This window comes from Amblyraja radiata, chromosome 7 (assembly GCF_010909765.2).
Source record: "Amblyraja radiata isolate CabotCenter1 chromosome 7, sAmbRad1.1.pri, whole genome shotgun sequence".
NCBI classification, from domain to species: Eukaryota; Metazoa; Chordata; class Chondrichthyes; order Rajiformes; family Rajidae; genus Amblyraja; species Amblyraja radiata.
This window is the reverse complement of record NC_045962.1, coordinates 9,350,504-9,374,723: the sequence shown is the minus strand read 5'-3', so window position 1 is coordinate 9,374,723 and position 24,220 is coordinate 9,350,504. Positions and strand designations below refer to the sequence as shown.

At 44.8% G+C, this 24,220-nt stretch overlaps 1 protein-coding gene and 1 non-coding gene across 2 annotated transcripts; both read left to right on the top strand.

Moving 5' to 3' along the window:
* The first annotated feature begins 12,637 nt into the window (after positions 1–12,637).
* On the top strand, positions 12,638–22,056 carry atp5f1b (ATP synthase F1 subunit beta). Its single transcript, XM_033023671.1, has 10 exons — positions 12,638–12,814; positions 14,414–14,596; positions 14,766–14,940; positions 16,830–16,951; positions 17,872–18,056; positions 18,993–19,151; positions 19,258–19,380; positions 19,570–19,782; positions 21,438–21,639; positions 21,749–22,056. Exons 1-10 carry the CDS (start codon positions 12,721–12,723, stop codon positions 21,844–21,846), a joined length of 1,554 nt encoding a protein of 517 aa, XP_032879562.1. The 5' UTR covers positions 12,638–12,720; the 3' UTR covers positions 21,847–22,056.
* Positions 19,422–19,494, top strand: LOC116975709. Its single transcript, XR_004412712.1, has one exon. It is a non-coding gene; the product is annotated as a small nucleolar RNA SNORD59 (small nucleolar RNA).
* Positions 22,057–24,220: the final 2,164 nt, after the last annotated feature.

The following is a 24,220-nucleotide window of genomic DNA, read 5'->3' as shown; positions in this document are numbered from 1 at the left end:
GGTGGCTTGGGAGCTTTGAAGTTGAAAGGCACTACTTCCTGCAAATGATACTTGGGTGCTTTGGCTTGAAGTTGAAAGGCACTACTTACTGCAAATGGTGGGATGAGGTTGACAGGCACTACTTACTGCAAATGGTGGCTTGGGTGCATTGGCTTGAAGTTGAAAGGCACTATTTACTGCTAATGGTAGCATGAAGTTGAAAGGCACTATTACTGCAAATGGTGGCTTGGTTGCTTTGGCTTGAAGTTGAAAGGCACTACTTACTGCAAATGGTGGCTTGGGAGCTTTGACTTGAAATTGAAAGGCACCTCTTAAGCTAATGGTGGCTTGGGTGTGGCTTGGGTATGGCTTGAAGTTGAAAGGCACTACTTACTGCAAATGGTGGCTTGGATGCAATGGCTTGAAGTTGAAAGGCACCACTTACTGCAAATGGTGTCATGAAGTTGAAATGCACTACTTACTGCAAATGGTGGCTTGGGTGCTTTGGCTTGAAGTTAAAAGGCACTACTGTAAATGCACTTACTTCCTGTTTGCACATGTATATTGATTTTAGATAAAACGCTATCACTTACGGCTGTGATTTTTGGCCATCTTACTCAGTCCCCCTCCGCTGAGCAGGTGCAGAGAATTATTCCCATCAATGAAAAATAAAAGTGTTATAAGTTTTTTAAAAAACGTTGAGAATCTCTCTCCTGTCAATCACTCCATGAAAGCCACACCTTTTCCGGTGGGGGGGAGGGGTTATAAAACCCGGAAATGTGGTTGTGGCTCAGTCTCTGCAAGATGGAGGAGGGAGAGGTCACGACTCGCTGTCTTTAGTGGCTTTGCACCCTACTTCAAATGGTATGAAACTGCACTTGAATTTGGTGGCCTTGCACCCTGCTAGAAGTGGTAAGAAACTGCACTTGAATTTGGTGGCCTTATACCCTGCTTGAAATAGAATTTCAAGGATTAGCCGTGAGTCAACTACCAGCCCACCAGACGTGAGTGAGTGAGTTGCCAGCACAACAGGCTTGATTGACTGAGATTCCAGCCCAAGAATCCATTTGGCGCACAATTTGCATACTAGCCCTCTGGAAACCAGTCCCTTCAGCCCACAACACCCATAATAGCGCTCCAGAAAGCCCACCCCCCCCCCCAACTGGCCACCAATATTAGAATTGGTGGAGAGGTGGAATATTGCGTTGGATGACCAGCCCTCCTGTGTGATGCTGGGACCCAACGGGTCCCACTTAGTCTAGTATATACATATAGCCCTCGCTCAGTGGATGTCAGGAAAGGCTTGGGAGTATAGATACGATTTTAGTCTTGACTTAAAGGAGTCGATGGAGGGGGCAGTTCTGATGGGAAGAGGGATGCTGTTCCACAGTCTAGGAGCTGCAACCGCAAAGGCGCGGTCGCCCCTAAGCTTATGCCTAGACCGCGGGATATTCAGCAGCCCCAAGTCGGCCGATCTAAGCGACCTGGAGGTGGAGTGATGGGTGAGAAGACTTTGAATGTAGGAGGGGGCAAGCCCATTGAGGGCCTTGTAGACATAGAGGAGGGTCTTGAAATGTATACGGAACCGCACAGGGAGCCAGTGGAGAGAGGCCAGGATCGGGGTGATGTGGTCCCTTTTTCGGGTGTCAGGAGTCTCGCTGCGGCGTTTTGGACCAGTTGCAGGCGGGACAGGGAAGATTGGCTGATGCCAGTGTAAAGGGAGTTGCAGTAATCTAGGCGGGAGGAGATAAATGTGTGGATGATCTTTTCCAGGTCATCAAACTGGAGGAATTGTTTTATTTTAGCTATCGTCCGAAGCTGAAAGAAGCTAGCTTTTACCACGGCATTGACTTGTTTGTCAAATTTCAGTGCAATGGCAAAGTAGACTTGATGGGCCGAATGGCCTAATTCTACTCCTATCTCTTATGATCTTATGTTCTGATGACCAGCGTGGATTTTCTCCAAGATCTTCAGTTTCCTCCTACACTCCAAAGACGTACAGGTTTGTGGGTTAATTTGCTTGGTTATAAATGTAAAATAATAGTCCCTTGTGTGTGTGGGATAGTGTTCATGTGCGGGGATCCCTGGTCGGTGCGGACTCGGTGGGCCGAAGGGCCTGTTTCCATGCTGTATCTTGAAACTAAACTAATGGAATATATACTGTATCTAGTCGATGATGAATACCATGAAATGTTTATTGTTGTTGCTAGCTGGAAAAATACAAGTCATATCACTGGTAAACCAGGAGGACCCTGTAATGGTTCCATGGCACCATCGTGTGGGAGAAAGAGGAACTGCAATCCCACTGCAAATACGCTGCAATGGGCTTCAGATACAAAATTTGACTGTGTGAAAAAAGTAATAAAGGGGTAAACAGATATCCAAGAGAAAATTTTAAAATAAAAACAAGACAAAAAGTAGTGGATTAACTCAGCTGATCAGGCAGTATCCGTGGAGAACATGGATAGGTGACATTTTGGTTTGGGACCCTTCTTCAGACTGATTTTTTTGTCTTCACAATCAGTCTGAAGATGGGTCTCGACTTGAAACGTCACCTATCCATGTTCTCCACGGATACTGCCTGATCAGCTGAGTTACTCCAGCACTCTGTGAAACGTCACCTATCCATGTTCTCCAGAGATGCTGCCTGACCCGCTGAGTTACTCCAGCATTCTGTGAAACGTCACCTATCCATGTTCTCCAGAGATGCTGCCTGACCCGCTGAGTTACTCCAGCACTCGGTGAAACGTCACCTATCCATGTTCTCCAGAGATGCTGCCTGACCCGCTGAGTTACTCATTGTTCCGTTTCGGTACAAGCAACAATGGAATCCTCACTCTAGCATTTTGTGTCTTTGTTTGTAAGTTCCCCGTGTCTATATGCTACATTGCTTCATCTGATCTTAGAGCAAGACACCATTGTCTTGGCCTGCAGATTCAGGGATAGTTTATTCCAGGTGTTAGCAGGCAACTAAACCATCCTATCTAACTCTAGAGCGGTCCTGATCTCCCATCATTGGAGATGCTCAGACTATCTTTAATCGGACCTTATTTGCACTAAACGTTATGCTCCTTACACTTAATCTGTACACTGTGTATGAGTTGATTGTAACCGTGTATAATCTTTCCGTTAACTGGAGAGCATGCAACAAAAAGCTTTTCCGTGTACCTCAGTATAGGAGGCAATAATAAATGAAACTAATAAAATCATGGTGGTAAAGGGGAAGGCAAAGATACGAGCAGCAGCAGTGAGGGTTGATAGACCATTAGATTATTATGCCATGGTGCATTTTGGTAGGTAACCCTTTGGAACCAAACCCCAACCTGTTTCCCTGTCCCCAGAATGTGGCTCTGCTGCTATTAGTCCCCAGCAAACAGTCTAAACAGTCGCCATCTGAACCATGAGACGGTTCTTAAACATTCTCACTCAGTTATGCCGAGTAGATAGGTACATGGATAGGACAGGTTTGGAGGGATATAGACCAAATGCGGTCAGGTGGGACTAGTACAGCTGGGACATGTTGGCCGGTGTGGGCAAGTTGGGCCGAAGGGCCTGTTTCCACACTGTATCACTCTGTGACTCTATGAGTTCCCAGTTCTCACAGCTAAGTGAGACTAACTGCCTGCACTGCTGTTGAAGGCACAAGGAACTGCAGGTGCTGGAATCTTGAACAAAACACAAAGTGCTGGAGGAACTCAGCGGGTCAGGTGGTGTGTCTGTGGATGGAATGGACACTACCCCAACTGTGAAAAAGAGTGGATGAGAAAATGGGATAATATAGAACTGGGGTGAACAGATAATCGATGGTCGGCGTGGACTCGATGGTCCGAAGGGCCTGTTGCCGTGCTGTATCTTTAAACCCAGTCCTGGAACCAGAACAGAGATGCCATGAAAAACACTCCTCAGCAGATGTACGGCAAAACCATCTAAACCACACGGCAAACAATCTAATCCATTCTGAGGACAAAGTGTTCCTCGGATTAAATACAGAAGAGGGAAAAGAAACAGCGAATAACAATGCTACAGAGAGGCACGCCACTGAATATTTCCTCACAAGTTTGAAACTACCACTCTCCCAATCACATTTGACTGGAGATAGACACAAAAAGCTGGAGTAACTCAGCGGGGCAGGCAGCATCTCTAGAGAGAAGGAATGGGTGACGTTTCGACCCGAAACGTCACCCATTCCTTCTCTCCAGAGATGCCGCCTGTCCCGCTGAGTTACTCCGGCTTTTTGTGCCTATCTTCGGTTTAAACCAGCATCTGCAGTTCCTTCTTACTCAGTTGAATGGAGCTGTTATCTGAAGCAATGTGACAAGCATCATTCCAAGATAGTTTAGAGATTAGTAAAATAAAACTCTGATTTGAACAGCTCCTTCACTGTAACATTTCTGAGTGAACCATTTCTCAGCCCAGGGAAAGCCAAGGTCATAATGCATGTTATAAATATCTCCAGGCTTGAAATTAATTTCATTCGGGTATTTTCAGCTTGTTTGACACAGGATATTGTTGAAGTTGGGCTGCCTGTGTGAGAGGTTAACTCTGGTCCAAACTGCAGCTGATAGGAATGTATACAGTGCTGCAGAGCCAGATAAACAATTGAACGTGTGAGGTCATGTAAGCACAGCTTGTAGTCTTGAGTCTTTGTATAGTTAATATAACACAGCTAAAAGGAAGCACAATATTTTACATCTGGACCACGCTCTGGTCCGACATATGTCAGTTCTACATGTGCCTCAGTTTACCGTCCACTTGGTGCATGCAGTCGACTCTCTAGGGTCCCGGATGGCATCTCTGGGAGCTGTTATCGTTAAGCATGTACATCGTTACGCATGTACATCATTAAGCGTGTACATATTCAAGTGCGTACATTGTTAAGTATGTACATCGTTAGTGTGTATATAATTAAGCATGTAAATAGTTAGGTGTGTACATCGTTAAGTGTGTACATAGTTACGTGTACATAGTTACGTGTGTACATAGTTAGGTGTGTACATCAAGTGTATACATAGTTATGTGTGTACATAGTTAGGTGTGTACATCGTTAAGTGTGTACATAGTTAGGTGTGTACATCGTTAAGTGTGTACATAGTTAGGTGTGTACATCGTTAAGTGTGTACATAGTTAGGTGTGTACATCGTTAAGTGTGTACATAGTTAGGTGTGTACATCATTGAGTGTACATCGTTAAGTGTGTACATAGTTACGTGTGTACATAGTTAGGTGTGTATCGTTAAGCGTTTATATCATTAAGCGTGTATCATTAAGCATGTATCAATAAGTGTACATCATTCAGCGTGTATATAGTTAAGTGTGTATATAGTTAACTGTGTATATCGTTAAGGTGTACATCGTTAAGTGTGTATATAGTTAAGTGTGTATATAGTTAGGTGTGTATAGTTAAAATTTATAGGTAGGTATACATAGTTAGGTGTACATATTTAGGTGTATATGATTAAGTGTGTATATCGTGAATATATATATATCTAGTGTTTTTACGATGGCGCAGCGGTAGAGTTGCTGCCTTACAGCGAATGCAGTGCCGGGTTCGATCCTGACTACCGGTGCTCTGTACGGAGTGTGTACGTTCTCCCCGTGACCGCGTGGGTTTTCGCCAACATCTTCGATTTCCTTCCACTCCAAAGACGTACAGGTATGTAGGTTAATTGGCTTGGTAAATTAAAAATTGTCCCTAGTGGGCATAGGATAGTGTTTGTGTGCGGGGATTGCTGGTCAGCGTGGACCCAGTGGGCTGAGGGGCCTGTTTCCGCGCTGTATCGCTAAACTAAACTATGTTAAGTGTGTATATAGTGAAGTGTGTATATAGTGAAGTGTGTATATAGTGAAGTATGTATATAGTGAAGTGTATATATAGTGAAGTGTATATATAGTGAAGTGTGTATATAGTGAAGTGTGTATATAGTGAAGTGTGTATATAGTGAAGTGTGTATATTGTTAAGTGTGTATATAGTTACGTGTGAAAAAAGTTAAGTGTGCATATAATTAAGTGTGTATATAGTTAGGTTACATGTATATAGTTAAGTGTAACACAGCTAAAAGGAAGAACGATATTTTACATCTGAACTACGTTCTATTCAAGCGGGTCGGACAGTATCTCTGGAAAAAAGGAATGGGTGACGTTTCGGGTCGAGACCCTTCTTCAGACTGAGAGTCAGGGGAAAGGGAAACGAGAGATATAGATGGTGATATAGAGAGATACAGAACAAATTAATGAAAGACATGCAAAAGAGTAACATTGCTAAAGGAAACAGGCCATTGTTAGCTGTGGGGTAGGTAAAAACGAGTTATAGACAATGGGAATCAACAACACGACTTTGAACACAGTACGATGACTTGGGTGAGGGATGGAGAGAGAGAGAGGGGATGCAAGAGTTACTTGAAATTAGAGAAATCAATATCTCCAGGGCCTGATCAGATATATCCGAGGACATTGTGGGAAACTAGAGAGGAAATTGCGGGAGCCCTGGTTGAAATTTACGAGTCGCCCTTAAATACAGGAGAGGTGCCGGAAGACTGGAGGGTGGCAGATGTTGTGCCTCCATTCAAAAAGGGCTGCAGGGAAAATACTGGGAACTATAGGCCGGTGAGCTTAACATCTGAGGTTGGAAAGTTGCTGGAGACTATTCTGAGGGAAAGGATATACAGGCATTTGGATGGGCAAGGCTGATGAGGGGGAGTCAGCATGATTTTGTACGTGGAAGATTGTGTCTCACAAATCTGATTGATATTTATGAAGATGTGACCAAAAAGGTTGATGAAGGCAGAGCTGTAGATGTTGTATACATGGACTTCAGTAAGGCGTTCAACAAGGTTCAACGTGATAGGCTGCTCAGGAAGGTTAGGTTGCATGGAGAGATAGCTGAATGGATAGCAAATTGGCTCCATGCAAGGATGATGGTGGAAGGTTGCTTCTCCGACTGGAGGCCTGTGACTAGTGGTGTGCCTCAGGGTTCGGTGCTGGGCCCGCTACTGTTTGTCATCTACATCAATGATTTGGATGAGAACATACAGGGCAAGATTAGCAAGTTTGCTGATGATACAAAAGTTAGTGGTTTTGCAGATAGTGAAGATGGTTGTGAACGATTGCAGCAGGATCTGGATCAATTGGCCAAGTGGGCAGAGGAATGGTTGAAAGTATTTAATACAGAGAAGTGTGAGGTGTTGCATTTTGGGCTGTCTAACAAGGGCAGGACCTACACAGTGAATGGTAGGCCTCTGGGTAGTGTTGTAGAACAGAGGGATCTAGGAGTACAGGTGCATGGTTCCTTGAAGTTCATGTTGCAGGTAGATAAGGTGGTCAAAAAATATTTTGGCACTTTGGCCTTCATCAGTCAGAGTATTGAGTATAGAAGTTGGGAGGTCATGTTGCAGTTGTATAAGACGTTGGTGAGACCGCATTTAGAATATTGCGTTCAGTTCTGGGCACCATGTTATGGGAAAGATATTGTCAAGTTTGAAAGGGTTCAGAAAAGATTTACGAGGATGTTGCCAGAACTAGAGGGTGTGAGCTAAAGGGAGAGACTGAGTCTCTATTCCATCGAGCGCAGGAGGATAAGGGGTGATCTTATAGAGGTGTATAAGATCATGAGAGGAATAGATTGTGTATTTGCACAGAGTCTTTTGCCCAGAGTAGGGGAATTGAGGACCAGAGGACATAGGTAGGATTTAATAGGAATCCGAGGTGTAACTTTTTCACACAGAGGGTGGTGGGTGTATGGAATAAGCTGCCAGAGGAGGTAGTTGAGGCCAGGACTATCCCATCGTTTAAGAAACAGTTGGACAGGTACATGGATAGGACAGGTTTGGAGGGTTATGGACCAAGCGCAGGCAAGTGGGACATTGTTGGCTGATGTGGGCGAGTTGTGCTGAAGGGCCTGCTTCCACACTGTATCACTCTATGACTCTATACCGCAGGTGTGTAAGCTGCCCAAGCCAAATATGAGATGCTGTTCCTCCAATTTGCGTTTGGCCTTTCTCTGACAGTGGAAGAGGCCCAGGACAGAAAAGGCAGTGTGGGAATTGGTAGGGATAAAGTGTTAAGGGGATAATGATAAGGTGTTTGGCATCCGGGAGATCATGTAGGTCCAGGCGGACTGAACGAAGGTGTACAGCAAAAGAATCGCCCTGTCTACATTTGGTGTCGCCGATGTATAAGAATCCACACCTTGAACAATGGATACAGTAGATGAGGTTGGAGGAGGTGCAAGTGAACCTCTGCCTCACCTGAAAGGACTGTTGGGGTCCCTGGACACAGTCGAGGGAGGAGGTATAGGGACAGGTTTGCACCTCCTGCTGTTGCAGGGATGCAGGTATCTGGGAAGGGGGTGATTTGGATGGGAAGGGATGATGTTAACCAAGGAGTTGCGGAGGGAGTTGTCTCTGAGGAAGGTGGAAAGGGGTTGAGATGGGAAGATGTGAATAGTGGGGAGATCCCGTTGGAGGTGGCGAAAATTTCGGAGGATTATCTGTTGTATGCGACGGCTGATGAGGTGAAAGGTGAGGACTAGGTGGACTGTCTCTGTTGCGACTGAGGGGAAGGGGAGCAAGAGCGGAGCTGCGGGATACCGAGGAGACACGAGTGAGGGCCTCATCTATGATGGAAGAGGGGAACTCCCGTTCCTTAATGAATGAGGACATCTCCGATGCCTTGGTATGGAACACCTCATCTTGGACGCAGATGCGGCGTAGACAGAGGAATTGGGAGTAGAGGATAGAGCCTTTACAGGAGACAGGGTGGGAAGAAGAGTAGTCTAGATAGTTATGGGAGTCAGTATGTTTATAATAGACACCAGTCAATAGTCTATCTCCTGTGACGGTGAGATCAAGAAAGGGGAGGGAGGTGTCGGAGATGGCCCAAGTAAATTTGAGTGCAGGATTGAAATTGGTGGTGAAGTTAATGGTCCATGAGTTCTGCATGGGTGCAGGAAGTAGCATGGGTGCAGGAGGTAGCATGGGTGCAGGAGGTAGCACCGATGCAGTCGTTAATGTAACAGAGATAGAATTTGGGGATAGGGCCAAAGTACACCTAGAACAGGGATTGTTCGACGTATCCTACAAAGAGGCAGGCATAGCTGGGGCCCACGCGAGTGCCCATAGCTACACCTTGGATTTGGAGGAAGTGGGAGGAGTTGAAGGAGATGTTGTTGAGGGTGAGGACCAGCTCCACTCAGCGGAGGAGAGTGTTGGACGAGGGAAATTGGCTGGTTCTGCGGTCGAGGAAGAAACGATGGGCTTTAAGACCTTCCTGGTGGGGGATGAGATGTAGAGTGACTGAACATCCATCGTAAAGATGAGGGAGTGGGGACCCGGAAAGCAGAAGTCATTAAAGAGACAAAGGGCATGTGAGGAGTCTTGGTCATAAGTCGGGAGGGATTGGACTGGGGGGGATAGGATGGAGTCGAGGTATGTGGAAATTATATCAGTGGGACAGGAGCAAGCAGAAACAATGGGTCTGCTGGAGAGTTGTGTTTATGGATTTTGGGGAGAAGGTAAAACCGGGCCGTGCGGGGCTGGGGAACTGTGGTGGGCAGACAGCCGGAAGTGATAAAATCTGAGACATTATGGCTGATGTCATGCCGGCAGTTAGAAATGAAGAGGTCTAAAGAGGGTTGAGGCCGTTCGGGTGAGTCCAAGAGGAGGGGGTCAGGTGGAGATGGAAGACTGCTTAATTGGCTTCTGTGAATTGTTCCTCGTGTGTAGTCTAAAACATGTGTACGGAGGTAGCTGGTCGGCGTGAACTCGTTGGCCTGAAAGTCCTGTTTCCACACTGTATCTCTAAACTAAACTCAACTAAAATGGTTCACAAAACACTACTCAAATGTGGAATTCTTCAAAGTATTCAAAACACTTCTATTAGTAGCAAGGATAGCAGAAAAATACAAAGCAACATCAATGTTCATGACCTGTATCACTCCCTCTTCTCCCCTCTCCCATTAGGCACAAGGTGTGAAAACGCACACCTCCAGATTCAGGGACAGTTTCTTCCCAGCTGTTATCAGACACTGAATCATCCTACCACACCCAGAGAGCAGTGCTGAACTACTATCTACCTCATTGGTGACCCTCAGACTGTCCTTGATCAGAAGGTACAAAAAATCAGACTTGATCAGACTTAGCTGGATTTACCTTGCACTAAACGTTATTCCCTTATCATGTATCTGCACACTATAAATGGTTCAATTGTAATTATGTATTGTCTTTCTGCTGACTGGATAGCACTCGGTACACTTCACAATAAACTAAACTGAAACTAATGGCCCTGTCCCATGGTAAAAGTTCATTCAAAAGCTCTCCCGAGTTTAAAAAAGAAATCAAACTCGTGGTAAACTCGTAGAATGTACGTAGCGGGTACATCGGAGCTCGGGACGCCTCTTAGCGGCTCGTAACGCTAACGGCAGGTACTCGGGAAGACTCGTGAAGATTTTTCAACATGATGAAAAATATCCACGAGTGCCCCGAGTACCGACGAGCGGCCATTACCGTAAATCTCCGAGTTCGAATCAGAAACTCGGGAGAACTCTTTGAATGAACTCGTACCGTGGGATAGGGCTTTAAGACTAACACAAACCAAGATTTGCTTCATCCACCTGGCGCTCATTCCGTGAGACAACAAACTCGGTCTACAACGGTACTATGGTCCGCGGTACATAGAGCGGCACGGTGGCGCAGCGGTAGAGTTGCTGCCTTACAGCGCCAGAGACCCGGGCTCGATCCTGACTACGGGTGTTGTCTGTAGATAAGGGAGTTTGTACGTTCTCCCCGTAAATCACCGACCGCTGGCCTGCGGCCTACACAAATCTGAAGCCACGGTCTCCGGTGGGGGAGGCACCGATTCAGGACTTACCTTGACTTTTATCATCTGGACGCCCGCAGCGGTGACTGCGGAGGGTTGAGGACCCGACCACGGGGGGAAATGGAGGAGAACTGGCCAAATTTTGTGCCTTCCACCACAGTGATGAATGCTGTGGTGGATGTTTGTGTTAAAATGTTATTGTGTTTTTGTGTGTTCTTTCTCATTGTACCGCTGCTGGCAAATTCATTTCACTTGCACTTTATGTGCAATGTGACGAATAAAACTGATTGATTGATTGATGATTGATTGATTGACAGCGTGGGTTTTCTCCGAGATCTTCAGTTTCCTCCCACACTCCAAAGACGTACAGGTTTGTAGGTTAATTGGCTTGGTATAAATGCAAAAAAAAATTGTCCCTAGTGTGTGTAGGGAAGTGTTAATGTGCAGGGATCGCTGGTCAGTGCGGACTCGATGGGACAAGCTCACCCCACAGCTGGGAGGATCTTAGCTGGTCAGGCAGAATCTATGGAGGGAATGGACAGATGATGTTTCGGGTCAGGACCCTTCTTCAGATGATGGAGTGGGGGGGGGGGGGGGCGGGGGGGCACAAAGGTGGAAAAGAGAGGTGGAGGCGGGACAAAGCCTGGCAAGTGGTAGGTGGAGACAGGTGGTTGATTGGAAGATGGGTGGAGTGACAATGACTGGAGGTGAAAAGGAGACAAAAGGGTGGGGCAGTGGTGTCGGTGTGGTCTCACAGCGCCTGAGACCTGGGTTCAATCCTGACTGGGTGCCATTTGTGTGGAGTGTTTTCTCCCTGTCACCGCATGGATCTCCTTCAGTTTCCTCCCACATCCCAAGATGTGTGGGTTTGTAGGTTAGAAGAAACAAGGAACTGCTGATTGTGATTTATAACAAGGATAAATACAAAATGCTGGAGTAACTCAGCAGGCCAGTCAGCATCAGGGAGAAAAAGAATGGGTGACATTTGGATCGGGATCCTTTTTCAGTAAGTTAATTGGCCTCTATAAATTGTCCCTAGTGTGTAGGGACAATGAACATATAACTACTGTGAATGGTGATCAATGGTCAGCATGACTCAGTGGGCCGATGGGCCTGTTTCCATGGAGTATCTCTAAACCAAACATTTATCTATTAATTTAATGTTTTGATATTTTGCTATTTATATTGTAATCTATGAATGCTGTACTCCAGGCCTGCAATGGTGCAGCAGGTAAGAATTTCATTGTTCTGTTGTCAATTCATATGACAATTAAACATTCTTGACTCTTAGAAGAAATGAAATCTCTGAAGAAGGCTCCTGACCTGAAATGTTACCTATCCATGATCTCCACCAATGCTGCCTGGTCCACTGAGTTACTCCAGCACTTTGTGCTAACTTCGGTTCAAAGCATCATCTGCAATTCCTTCCTACACCGATGTTCACAGCGTTGCCACGCGGTTGTCTGGGAGTTGTAGTCCCCCGCCCTGCGGGTTAACCTGGGAATACAGGGCCGCGCGGTCCTCTGGGAGTTGTAGTCACCCGCCCTGCGGATTAACCTGGAATACAGGGCCGCGCGGTCCTCTGGGAGTTGTAGTCTCCCAATGTGGGTTAGCCTGGGAATACGAGGCCGCGCGGTCCTCTGGGAGATGTAGTCCACCGCCCTGCGGGGGAACCTGGGAATACAGGGCCGCGCGGTCCTCTGGGAGTTGTAGTCACCCGCCCTGCGGATTAACCTGGAATACAGGGCCGCGCGGTCCTCTGGGAGTTGTAGTCTCCCAATGTGGGTTAGCCTGGGAATACGGGGCATTTGGACTACACGTCCCAGCGGGCAGCGCGGGCGCCTGCGCACTGGCGTTCCCCAGGGTTGATATATATAGACGTCGGCAGCTCCGCGCCCCGTCTTGTCCTTGGCCGCGTCTGATTCCGCCATGTTGGGAGCTGTTGCCCGGTGCAGCCGGAGCGCACTGCAGGCCCTGCGGCCCGGCCACCCCCTCCCTGCTGCCGCCGCCGGCCTACACTCGCGTACGTACCGCACCGCACCGCGCTACCCACGACTCGCTACCTACGGCGGGCGGGGGCGGACTGTGCGGCCTCGGGAATCGGGCTCCGGACTGGCCGGGTAGCGGGCGGGACGCCCGGGTCACCCCCATCCCCCCCGCCCGGGCCGCAGCCGACGGGAGCTCCGCGGGTAGGGCCCGGGCCTCGGTGCAGCTGCTGGAGGAGGAGGGAGGAGGCGCGGTAACTTTGACCTCTGCCCGTCCTCGGCTCCGAGGCCTGGAGCGGTGGAGGCCGCAGCCCCGGCCTCTCCTCTTCCCTTACTCAGCCCGCAGTCGCTGTGTGCCGGGGCCGGGCCGGGCTTCTCTGCCGTCCCCATGCTCGGGCCTCTCACCTTAGGAGCCAACAGATTGTGACCTCAACCTCACAGTTCGACCTCTTGTCCACAAACATTTGCTAGTGATCAGATCTGACCATTATTTTTCGTACTGTGTGTGTGTGTGTGGCATTTGCGTATTGTAATCTTCGCTTGTCTGTTATATTGTGGAAAGCAAATCCTAAATTTTATGAGGTAACCTTCCCATGACAACCGGATAGAAACCCAGAATAAAATTAACTATCGGCTAAAGAGCAAGCAGTATCTGCATAATCGTGAATGCACAGGACGCCATTTGGCCCTCAGTATGTGCCAGGTCTTTATTATTGCTGTTAGCCCCGTTCTCCTGCTCCAGAAACCATTCCATTAGTTGCTTTTTGGGTGAAGTGCAAGAGTGGGCCCATCTTTCTGAATTTGTAGTCGGCAGGGCAGTACTCTGCATATCGTGCCTTTGCAGAAGGTCATGGGTTTTAACAGGCAAACAGAACAGAGCTTTAGACTGGAAGGTATTTTACAGTCGGGAGGAAATTGGGTAATGAACTATTTTTGATGTGCATTATTGGGCTGTGGACACTTTCAAAATAAGAAAGTGAGACTTGACTCTCTAGGTGGCAAAGATATTGGACAAAAAGGATGGGGGAATGGCCATCCTTTTAGTCAGCGAGGCTAACAAGTTTTTTTTTAATTCAGCAAGTTGCTGATTATCTGGCATCCTTTGGCATTTAGCATTAGTAGATGGGAAGATATTCCAGACCTGGATGTGTGGGAAGGAACTGCATATGCTGGTTTCAACCGAAGACGGCCTCAAAAAATTGCAGTAACTCAGCGGGTCCGACAGCATCTGGAGAAAACGAGTAGGTGACATTTCAGTCAAGAACTTGGTTATTGCTTCTATTAATACCCAGACATTTATTTCTATTTTTTGTTAACACCATATTGCAATTTTCCAGTCAGTTGAAAGGGAGGGGTGAATACACAAGCGCTCTAGGATTTGTCTGCTTTTGACACCTTTTACACAGGCACATGGATATGCAGGAAATGGAAGGATGTTAGTCATGTGCTGGCAGAGGGGATTAGTTTGACTTGGCATATGTTTTGCTGTGGACATTGTAGGTCAAAGGGCCTATTCTTGTGTGGTACTGCCCTATGTATGATGTAGTTCAAGGTTTGGTTCATGTGGCTATCTGCAGTTTTCTAAAATGTGGAATGATTGCTAAGCCTGGTGTTTTGCATTTTATTATCCACTACAGGACGAAACTATGTCGCTCAAGCAAATCCATCCGCCAAGGCAGGCCTGCCGAAGGGGCGGATTGTTGCAGTTATTGGAGCGGTTGTGGATGTCAAGTTTGATGAAGGGCTTCCCCCAATCCTGAACGCTCTGGATGTGTTGGGTCGCGAGAGCAGGCTGGTGCTGGAAGTGGCCCAGCATCTTGGTGAGCATGGCTTGGTTTAAACTATTCATGTTGGAACTCAGTGAGGAGAGATCATTGACTTTCGTTCTTCTGAAATGTCTGAAGACAAATTACTATCTGAGAGAGAAAACCACATAGAATCAAATCAGATTTTCCCTATGTTGTGACTAACAGACTTCACTCTCTGTAGGTGAGAGCACAGTGCGGACAATCGCTATGGATGGCACTGAGGGGTTGGTGCGTGGGCAACAGGTTCTCGACACGGGCGCGCCCATCAGGATTCCAGTCGGGCCAGAAACTCTCGGCCGAATTATGAATGTCATTGGTGCTCCCATTGATGAGAGGGGGCCAATCACCACAAAGCAGTAAGTAGGCTTATGCTGGTGTATAGGGTGATTTCACGAAAGGTCACTGGAGCGTAGATCCGCACCCACGTGACCGCAAAATTTAACTGGGGGACAAGCGTCACTTCCGGTACATGTTAGTGAATGGGAAAACACGCACTTTCACACCCGTTAAAAACATCGAAAACGGCACAGTTTTTGAGCTGCAATTAACTACCAGTCGGGGTGACCGTGAGGCACAGCTACCTAAATTTACAGTTTAAAAAAATATATATATTTCTCAATGTTTCTTGTTTAAAGCCTGCACAATCACCCAAACTACTTATTTATTTATGTCGCAATGTGAGTACAAACTTCCCCAAGCCCTGCCTTGCAATCACAGTGGGCACTACATTGAGAAATATATTTTGGCAAATAATAAAATCTCCTGATTTTGTCCAACTAACAGCTGACAATTATCCCATTCCTTAGCTTGCATCTGAGTAAAATTTATTTCCAAACGCATTGAGAGTTTACGATTATTTAAATGGTAAATGGAGCTTCAGAAGCGTTTTCATTTTGCATGTTAAAACCCACCTGAGAACAATGGGCGATTTTGCAATTTTACTGAAGGATTTCTAACTTTTAATACTTTTCATCTAACAAATAAATAAAGATAACAAAGCCAATAATGCCTTACTTTTGATGAAATGCAGCGAGCAAACGTGATAATTCCCGATATTTTAGATCTTTAAATCTCCATGACAAATGTCCGCTATCAACTTCCGCTGTTTTTGCACCTTCAGCTCCCTCTTGAATTTACCTTAGTTTCTATCTATTTTTTTACTGTAAATTTAGGTAGCTGTGCCTCACGGTCACCCCGACTGGTAGTTAATTGCAGCTCAAAAACTGGCCGTTTTCGATGTTTTTAATGGGTGTGAAAGTGCGTGTTTTCCCATTCACTAACATGTACCGGAAGCGACGCTTGTCCCCCAGTTAAATTTTGCGGTCACGTGGGTGCGGATCTACGCTCCAGTGACCTTTCGTGAAATCACCCTATGTGCTTGTGACTGTCTCTGGCTTTGTCCTTTAATTTCAATTTAGATTTGTGTGAATCCAGGTGCAGAACATATATATTAATGCATGTTTTTTGTTAAAGATGGACTAACTACTCCAAGAACTAAAGCTGAACCCAATTTTGAATTTTAACTTTGCATGCCAGAAATTGTCCTTGTCTACTCACTTAACATCTCAGTCTGGCTTAGAGCTAGCGAATAGTTCACTTTGATTACTGGCATTAAATTGAACATTAAATTGTCCCAAGTGATTGAGTAAATTGCACTGGTGCCTTGTTCTGTATTTTGGGTTTCACTTGCTTTGTGAAGCCAGGTTTAAAACTTGTTCATTGTCTGTTATCATTCCCCACAATGGCTGACTACACTAAAATGAAATCTGAAATCTAGTTATAGTACAAAAGTTAATTGCCCAAGAAGCAACATGAAAGATAAGTGCAAGTGACTGGATGTTTTTCATTTGGAATGATTGTGTTAATCCATCCACTGGTTTATATTAAAGATTGACATAAAGGTTTGGAGTAACTCAGCTGGTCTGGAGCATCTGGTGAACGTGGATAGGTGACGTTTAGGGTCGGTACCCTTCAGTCTGCCTATCAAATCACCTGTGTTCACCTATTGCCAGTCATGCTCTGCTCTTCTTTTCTCTCTTCTCCCTTCCCCACATCAGTCTGAAAAGGGTTCTGACCTGAATCGTCACCTGTCCATGTTCTCCAGGGATGCTGAGTTACTCTGGCATTTTGTGTCTATCTTTGGTATAAACCGGCATTTGCATTTCTTTTTTCTCACTCGTTTATATTGGTGTGTATTCTGTTTTTAATTCAGTGGATGGGTTTCATAGACATTTTTGACTCGTAGATATGCTGCAATTCATGCTGAAGCTCCTGCATTTGTGGAGATGAGTGTTGAGCAGGAGATCTTGGTGACTGGCATCAAAGTTGTGGACCTGTTGGCTCCCTATGCCAAAGGTGGAAAAATTGGTAAGTATGGTCTGAAAATGTAGCCTCACTTTTGGGCTCAATTTTTACTTTTTTAAAATGTTGGAGTCTTCTCCAAACCTGCAATCCCCTGAAATCTGTGCCCTTCCTTTGCATGGCCTTTGGATCACCCCAGTTTTAAATCAGTTTTTATTGACTACGTTCAACTCCAAGTTCTGGAGTTCCATTCAAACTCTTGCTGTTACCCAGCTGGTGTAATATCTCATGCTCTGGAAAGGTTTATTTCTGAGAAGCTTTTAGTTATTTTGGTCTGCTAATTTTTTTAATTGACCTAATTACTATTTAAACATTGCATACAAGGATGCAAGGAGTTACTAGCATGTATGTGCATATAACTAAATACATTAAGTGAAATGCTGATAGCCCTGTTTCTTGTTTGCATTAGCACTCCGGGTCTGCAATAATAAGTGTGCCTGGAGTATTAATCCATAGGATTTAGGAACCCAGTTAATTACATTGGAACAAATAATCTTAGTTTATTTTGGATTTATAAGGCTTCATAATTTAAAATGAACCTAGACAAGTAATATAACTTGTATTTTGCTGCAAATGGTATGGGTGAAAGATGATCAACAATATAAAAACGCATCTCCTTCCGTCTATTTGAAAATCTCCCTCCTGCTCTCTTCTTGCTTATTTCTGTTGCTCATTATCTCTTTTCCCTTTTTATTTACACACTACACTTTTCTCTATTCTTTACTATCTCTTTCTTTCTTATTTCTCTCTTTAAAAAAAATAAAAAATGAAGTTGTACAGAGAATGTATTATGTTAACATATATTTGGCACCTGTAAAAAGGTACCACTATTGTACTTCTAATAGAATAAATAAATAAAGTAATGTGACTTGTATTTTGCTGCAAAAAATTAGTATAGTCTTGGGCCTACCACTGTCCCTCCCTAGGTCTCTTTGGCGGTGCTGGTGTCGGGAAGACCGTACTGATCATGGAACTCATTAACAACGTGGCCAAAGCCCATGGTGGTTACTCTGTGTTTGCTGGAGTGGGGGAACGTACCCGTGAAGGAAACGATTTGTACCATGAAATGATTGAGTCCGGTGTCATCAATCTGAAGGACGCGACGTCCAAGGTAATCCGGTTCACAGTTGTACTAACATGTTGAGTCATAACTGTCCTTTGCTTTCAGGCTTCCTGCATGGGTATCAAAATGGAGATGTCTACCAGAGCTTTATGGATACCCAAAAACTAAGTGCTGCTGAAAAATCTTAAAAAATGTAGGGCCTTCTGGAAATACAGTTAGTGCAGCTCGTGTGAAGTTGAAAATGTTTAATGTCTCATCAAAACTGAATACTTGAGATATGTTAAAACCTGATGTGTGGAAAGTACTATGAACGTGTGGAGGTAAGTGTAATAAAATAGTGCAAGGAAGAAGGGGGTTTAAAGTGAGGCAAATAGCATAAATAACTGGAAACTTTGGTCTAGAATGCTATAAAGTGTCAAATTGCAACATGAGATGTTCCTTGCCCTTCTGAATTGGATCTGAACGTTATTAAGAGATAGAGGAAATAGAGTGGCTAGTGGGGTAGAGATTAAAGTCATGCTTTTACCATTAATATAGATGCTCTTAAATTAAGGAACTATAGGAACTATTTCTAAGTACAAGTGACACCATAGTTCCAGTAACAGAAGAAGACCCTTATGGAATTCATAAATCACCACCAAATACATCTGAGCGTTGGAATGCAAATTTGCTCTAAATTTGTGGAGAAAAAGCAAAACTACAGCACTTTGACTTCTAGCATTTCATGACGCATGCACAGATAGGGCTTGTGTTATGGACGTGTAGGGTTGAACTTGAGATTAAAGGAATATGGGTCGAGGGTACATGATACAAGGAAGAGAATTATGTATTAGCTAGCAAGAGATGAGGTGGGGGCTCGTGTTGAATATTGTTTTGCTGAATGGCCAGAACCGTAACAGAGTACAAACTTACCGTAAAATCTTGTGGTTTTGATTTCTTTGATAGTCATGCAAGTCTGTGCCTCACTTTTCCTGTTCCCATTAGGTAGCGCTGGTGTATGGGCAGATGAACGAGCCGCCTGGTGCCCGTGCTAGAGTGGCACTGTCTGGGCTAACAGTGGCTGAATATTTCCGTGATCAGGAAGGTCAGGATGTGTTGTTGTTCATTGACAACATCTTTAGGTTTACTCAGGCCGGTTCAGAGGTAAGCCTGCTACTAGTCGCTAGCAAGAGATGTTTTATTGTAACATACTTTACAGCTTTTGAGTGGTGTTTGAGCAAGTAGTACCATGTTCTCTTGTGCTGTGTAGGTATCTGCTCTGCTTGGACGTATTCCTTCTGCTGTCGGCTATCAGCCAACTCTGGCGACTGACATGGGTACCATGCAAGAACGGATCACCACCACAAAGAAAGGGTCGATCACATCAGTGCAGGTAGCTATAAAACCAGTGAACACCTGATCTATCTCATCAATTCCCCATGATGATGGAAAATTGACTTTCGTTCTACTGAGCGTAATGAAGCAAAATATAACTAATCTGAGGTGGTTTTGTAGATACCAGGACTTTTTTTTCCCTCCAGTAAATTAAGCTTCATACAGCCTGGCTGTTGTGTTCTTGCAGGCTATCTATGTGCCAGCTGATGACTTGACTGACCCTGCCCCTGCTACAACCTTTGCCCATTTGGATGCCACAACTGTGCTGTCACGTGCGATTGCTGAACTGGGCATTTACCCAGCTGTGGACCCTCTGGATTCGACTTCACGTATCATGGATCCCAACATTGTAGGAAATGAACACTATGAAGTGGCTCGTGGAGTGCAGAAAATCCTGCAGGTTGGTGTCCTTTTCTCTGAAGAAACAATTTAAATTTTACTGGTAATATTGGCCAGTTTGATTTTGGAGTTTAGATCTGGTTAAATGGGCTGAAAACTGCTAGAGGAACATGACCTGGCAGCATCTGTAAAGGGAAATGGACAGATGATTTTGCATTGGGACCCTTGAAGCTGACGAAGGGTGCCTGCAACTCATGAGTTCCAGTTTTTGCTTGATCTAGCATCTGCTGTCTCTTATCTCTAGTTGGGTCAGATTAATTTGAAACGGTCATGGAAGTATTGGTTTTGTTTGATATTTGAGTGACAAAGAATATTTGATCAGTGGAAAGTAAGGAGACAAGGCAGATTAATGGCATCTTTTGAGGAATATAGTAGGTGATAATTTAAGAAATTAGATGGGGGAAGCAGCCAGGAATTATCCTTGGCAAATAAAGTTGGAGAGAATGCCAGGGCATTCAGTATCCGGAGCAAGAGTGGGTCCTTTCCAGCACTAAAGGGTGACTGGTCCTAAAATCATTTTTCTCAACTTCAGACATGAAAAATGGTCGCGCAGCGGTAGAGTTGCTGCCTTACAGCATCAGAGACGTGGGTTCGATCCTGACTACAGGTGCTGCCTGTGAGGAGTTTGTACGTTCTCCCTGTGTCCTGCGTGGGTGATCCCTGGGAGCTCCGGTTCCTCCCACACTCCAAAGACGTACAGGTTTGTAGGCTAATTGGCTTGGTAAAATTGTGAATTGTCCCTAATGTGCGTAAGATAGTCTTAATGTGCGGGATCACTGTTCGGCGCGCATTCAATGGGCCGAATGGCCTGTCTCCACGCTGTATTTCCAAACTATACTAAAGGGATATGGAAAGTAGAAAATTCAGGGGGGGGGGGGGGATGCTGGGATAATTTGAAGCAGGGCAATTTCTTATGTCTTAGTTGTGCTGGTAATCCCCAAGAGCGGGTGAGGTCTATTCCTGGTGGATGTGAGAAACAAGGGAGGGGGTAGCAGGGTCTGTGACAGATTTTTGCATCTGTGTTAGCTACGTTGTGGAGCTGTAGTACTGGACAGACAGCAAGGTAGGGAATGCCTTGTGACTAACTGGTGTAAAAAGCTGTCAAAGCTGGATTTCAACCTAACCTAATATTCCACTTTTTTGTGATTGAGATGTAAAAAGAGATTACATTAATTTAGCTGCATTGGTAATGCCAAACGTAGAATCTCCCTTTGGTTTTAAATGTCACTAAGAAACATTCTTGAATTAATGTTGCATATTTTATTTCTCCAGTAATGGTATTTGACGAGGGCTGTGTTAGATGGCATGATTAGTTCAACACTTCTGTTAAGGTCTTAAGATTTCTTATGATAGTTAATTCCTAGCCTGCATGCAATAACTTAGTGAGATGCATTAATCAGAATTTCCCTACAGAGATCAGAAGCTGATGGGTAAACAATAATACTCCCCTTCAAACCAATTATTCATCAACATATATTGTGTTTTATTCTACCTGATCTGACTATTTGCAGCATTCATTTTACTTCTGTGTGTTTTTATTTGCTTTTTAATGAATGTTGTATCTTCATAACATTAGTTCTTCCTCATTAAAGTGATAGTACAGTGTTTATTTCCTTGACATGAAGTAAACTAAAAGCAGTATTTGTTTATCTTCAGGACTACAAGTCTCTGCAGGATATCATTGCCATCCTGGGCATGGATGAGTTGTCTGAGGAAGACAGGTTGACTGTGGCTCGTGCTCGTAAGATCCAGCGTTTCCTTTCTCAGCCTTTCCAGGTTGCTGAGGTGTTCACTGGACATCTGGGGAAACTTGTGCCCCTCAAAGAGACCATTAAGGGATTTCAGGATATCCTGAAAGGTAACCGCTTTGCTTGTTTGAATTACATTTTTAGTTGTTTGCCTCATTACTGTGGTGTAAATACTTGTTACGAGCTTTCCTTTTCACACTTTGCTTCGCCCATTTGCAGGTGAATATGATAATTTGCCCGAGCAATCCTTCTACATGGTTGGAGCTATTGAAGAAGCAGTTGCCAAGGCACAGAAGTTGGCTGAGGAACACTCGTAATGCTGTAACAATCATCTGGCTTTATTGTAACTTGTATGGAATGTCTTCAGATGTATTGTCTTCATAACATAGATTCAAAAGCTATTTAATGTTTCTACATCGGAAGAATAATAAAACTGTTCTGTCTGAATCTGAAATACATGTCTGAAGGAGTCATCATAAAAAGATAGTGATCACAGCACATGACCAAAATAAACTTATCAGCTGTAATACTTTTGTTATGGATCTTCTGTTGGCAAGTAAATTTAGCAGGTAGAATCTTACTGGTTTTGAATGCTTTGATTTTGGCCAATTCTGACCTGAAAATAAACAGATTATTTTGAACAAAAATCCAAATTGGATAGAATCTCCATTTAGATAAGCTGCATTCTGATTCTTACTGAAGTGCATGACCTCGCACTTGGGTGAACAAGAGGGGCTAAAGATGTACAAATGCCTTGGCCTGGGTGATTTACTTCCTTGAATCCTACTAAGTGGCTATTAAGGTAGTAGATCACCTTAAAAACCCTTAGATTCTGGAGATGTGTCTGGGAATTGTAAGAGTGAGTTAAAAAAAATGGGGGGGCTATATGCTAGTCAACCTGTTATTGGTTCAAACAAGTGTGTAGGATGGGACTGCAGATGCTGATTTAAACCAAAGACACAAAATGCTGGATGAGGAAGGTGACAACAAGGCATACAATCACTCAGATTAATCAGGAGGACAGTGAACCCAGTGGGAGAACTAGAACTGGGGAGGGAGAGAGAAAGCAAGGGCTACTTAAAGTTAGAGAAATCAATATATTGCTGGGTTGAAAGCTTGCTAAGCGAAATATAAATCTACTGCACGGAGGCCAGACTGCAGCTCATCTGCACTATGGATGTTCAGTCACTACACCTCCATCCCCCATCAGGAAGGGCTTAACCCCCTCTTATTTCTTCCTCGATCTCAGAACCAGCCAATTTCTTTCTACCAACACTCGCCTCTGCCATGGTCATCATCTGCTTTGATCTGTTGTTTTCACACTTTGCCTTACAATATCTCTAGAATCCCTCTCCTCTGAAGAAGGGTCATGACCTGAAATGTCTTCTATACCTTTTGCCTAATGGGAGTGGGGAAAAGTAGTGATACAGGTACTGAACATTGATGTTGCTTTGTTTTTTTCTGCTGTCCTTGCTACTAATGGAAGTGTTTTGAACACTGAAGAATTGCACATTTGAGTAGTGTTTTGTAAACCATTTTAGTTGAGTTTAGTTTAGAGATAGTGTGGCAACAGGACCAACATGCCACTGAGTTCACCCCGACCAGCTACCTCCGTACACAAGTTTTAGACGACACACGAGGAACAATTCACAGAAGCCAATTAACCTACAAATCTGTATGTCCTTTTGTGGTCTGTTATAGCCAGGGTTCACTGTAAGTAAAATTATGAGAGGCAATAGTAGAACAGGGGTAATGGACAACTGGAGGTTGTTATGAGGTAGTCCTTGGACGAGGTTTGTAGGTTTTAAAATGAGGAAGGCGGTGTCCTCCCAAACTCCAAAGATGTACAGGTTTGTATATTAATTGGCTTCTGTAAATTAATACAGAATTTATTGTAAATTGTCCCTAGTGTGTACGAAAGTGCTAGTGTGCAGGGTGATTGCTGGTCGGTGTAGAATCAGTGGGCCAAAAGGGATTGTTTTCATGCTGTATCTCTAAACTCCAGCGTGTGCAGGCCCAGTGCCGTCAAACACTCATCTTACGTTAACCCAATCCTTCCCGGGATCATTCTCGTAAACTTCTGGACCCTCTCCAACACCAGCACATCCTTCCTCAGATATGAATACACACAAAGTGCTTGAGTAACTCGGTGTTTAAGAAAGAACTGCAGATGCTGGAAAAATCAAAGATAGACAAATGCTGGCGAAACTCAGCGGGTGAGGCAGCATCTATAGAGTGAAGAACCTAAACGTCACCTATTCCTTCGCTCCATAGATGCTGTCTCACCCGTTGAGTAACTCAGTGGGTCAGGCAAAATGTAATAGCAAAACTGCAGATGCTGGTTTACACCGAAGATAGACACAAAATGGGAGTAAGAGGTCACCAACCCCCCCCCCCCGCTCTGATACGGAACGGTCTGTCCTCAACAGAGGCCTCACCTTCCTTCACCTCCACCCCCACCTCAACGAGTTCTGCTTCTGCCACGATGTAGAGCTTTTCTTCAGTCACCTCTGCCTCCGTGCCTTTTTCTATGGGAAGGAGTCCTCACCACCCAGTGATGACCCCTTCTTCCATCTCCACCGGACCCCCTCATCTTGGACTCACCTGAACGGCCTCTACCCTCTTTCGACCTTAATTTCTCACTGTCCGCATGACATCAACCATCTCAACTTCTCCACTCACTTACCCTAA

Coding starts and splice junctions, on each gene's coding strand:
- atp5f1b (XM_033023671.1), top strand. CDS start 12,721: ATGTTGGGAGCTGTTGCCCGGTGCAGCCGGAGCGCACTGCAGGCCCTG. Junction 12,815..14,413: donor CGCCGCCGGCCTACACTCGC/GTACGTACCGCA, acceptor TATCCACTACAG/GACGAAACTATGTCGCTCAA. Junction 19,381..19,569: donor GGTCGATCACATCAGTGCAG/GTAGCTATAAAA, acceptor GTGTTCTTGCAG/GCTATCTATGTGCCAGCTGA.